The sequence below is a fragment of the Micropterus dolomieu genome, linkage group LG02 (assembly GCF_021292245.1).
Source record: "Micropterus dolomieu isolate WLL.071019.BEF.003 ecotype Adirondacks linkage group LG02, ASM2129224v1, whole genome shotgun sequence".
Taxonomy (NCBI): Eukaryota; Metazoa; Chordata; class Actinopteri; order Centrarchiformes; family Centrarchidae; genus Micropterus; species Micropterus dolomieu.
The window spans coordinates 3,207,813-3,209,414 of record NC_060151.1 but is presented as its reverse complement, the minus strand read 5'-3'; the positions used below and the strand labels follow the sequence as shown (position 1 = coordinate 3,209,414).

The 1,602-nt window shown below is 41.4% G+C and overlaps 1 protein-coding gene across 1 annotated transcript in view; it reads right to left on the bottom strand.

Moving 5' to 3' along the window:
- Positions 1-1,602, bottom strand: part of LOC123957643 — a 21,345-nt gene that overhangs the window by 17,349 nt on the left and 2,394 nt on the right. The window contains exon 5 of the mRNA XM_046030600.1: positions 837-901. Within this exon, the coding sequence (XP_045886556.1) occupies positions 837-901 (65 nt within the window). The remainder of the gene's footprint in view (positions 1-836; positions 902-1,602) is intronic.

Genomic DNA, 1,602 nt, shown 5'->3' with positions numbered 1-1,602 from the left:
CTTCCCGCTTGCGTGAAACATGGGGTTACCAGGGGAAGCCCGGAAGCGAGAGAAAAATCCCAGCAAATCTGCAGTATGAGAAGAAGAAAAACAGTAAACAAACAAGCATCGACGCCAACGCTGACGTTAACATTGTTAGAATTTTTCTTAACTTAAGATGGTACATAGAACACATGAAATCGGAGGAAAGCAACCACCTTTACACACTTAATTTATTCAACTATTTATTTTAGTTTTTGCTTAATGATGCTGTTTTGACCAACAATAGTGTATTGATTATTGACAAATATATACTGACATTTACCTCTCCTCCACTCTGTAGGGCAAGAGTATGCAGGACTTAAAAATCAGGCAAAAACATAAAATAAGTGTGCAACGTGTTTCAGCGTCGTCAAGGTAATGTGATAAAGTGGCAAAGTGCTTTCCCGTTCCTGTTTACAGCATTTTGAGCCCTTGAAGCCTCTTCAACTCAATCACTTTCCAAGTGACGTCAGTAAAGTCTGTGACGGTTCAGGGCTTAGTGTTTAAGGGGGACATTGGGATTGGGCCTTCATCTGCAGTCCACGGTCAGATGACACACCCAAGAGTTTTTCCTGATAACTGACAGGAAGTTTTATTGGAGTTTGCTTCGGACAAGAGAAATTGATTTTTCACCCAATCCAGTTGGAAAGATTCTCCTCCATGACAGAGAAGTTAAAAATTAAAACCACCAATCATGTTGACTAAATGTCCCTCTGTGACTGAATGCAGCTTTCTCCACATCCTCACTGGAGAAGAAAGAATCCACCTAATGAAAGCAGGTGAAATCCCCCCCCCCCGCACATGCTCTTTTCCACAGCTCTGCTTTCTTCAGGAAACCACCCACCTTGTCATACAGGTCCAGAATGCTGGTGTCCTTGTCCTGCAGAACACAGATTCAGTTCATTTAGTTTGCTGAATACATCTGCCAGATAGCATAGCTTTGCAAGCCAGTCTGTGTCCTTTAAGAATTTGGCATGGGGAGATCCGGCTCTGACCAAAAGTTGCACACTCCAAATAGTAATTACAACAGCCTGTTGAGTATTTTCCCTTGAGAGCGCCAGCGCATTTCTGTGTGTAATAGCAGTTGTGTGTGTTTAGCTCCCATGTTTTCACAAAACAGTCCCGTATTAAATTAAGCCTTCGACTGAATGAAGTTTACGCTGTCGTTCAAAACGTCATGCAAGACAGGACTAATTTTCTTGGACGCCAGTTCTTATCTGCAAATGACACAGTGAGTCGACTGCACTTCAGAGTTTTCATTTCGAATTCGTGCCATGAGCCCTTTCACAAGGCCTGTCATTGATGCGGCTCTGTCAATACAGACACTGGTGCAGGATTGCAGTTCAGACAGTTTTCACAGAAAATTGTTGTTTTGCCCTCCATGAAAGAAAAGTATATGTTCATAAATGTCACCAGTATCAATTTATCACAAAAGTAATACAGTGGGGGAAATAAGTATTTGACCCCTTGCTGATTTTGCAGGTTTGCCCACTTACAAAGAATGCAACAATCTATAATTTTAATCATATGTACATTCTAACAGTGAAAGACAGAATCCCAAAGAAAATTCCAGAAAATCAC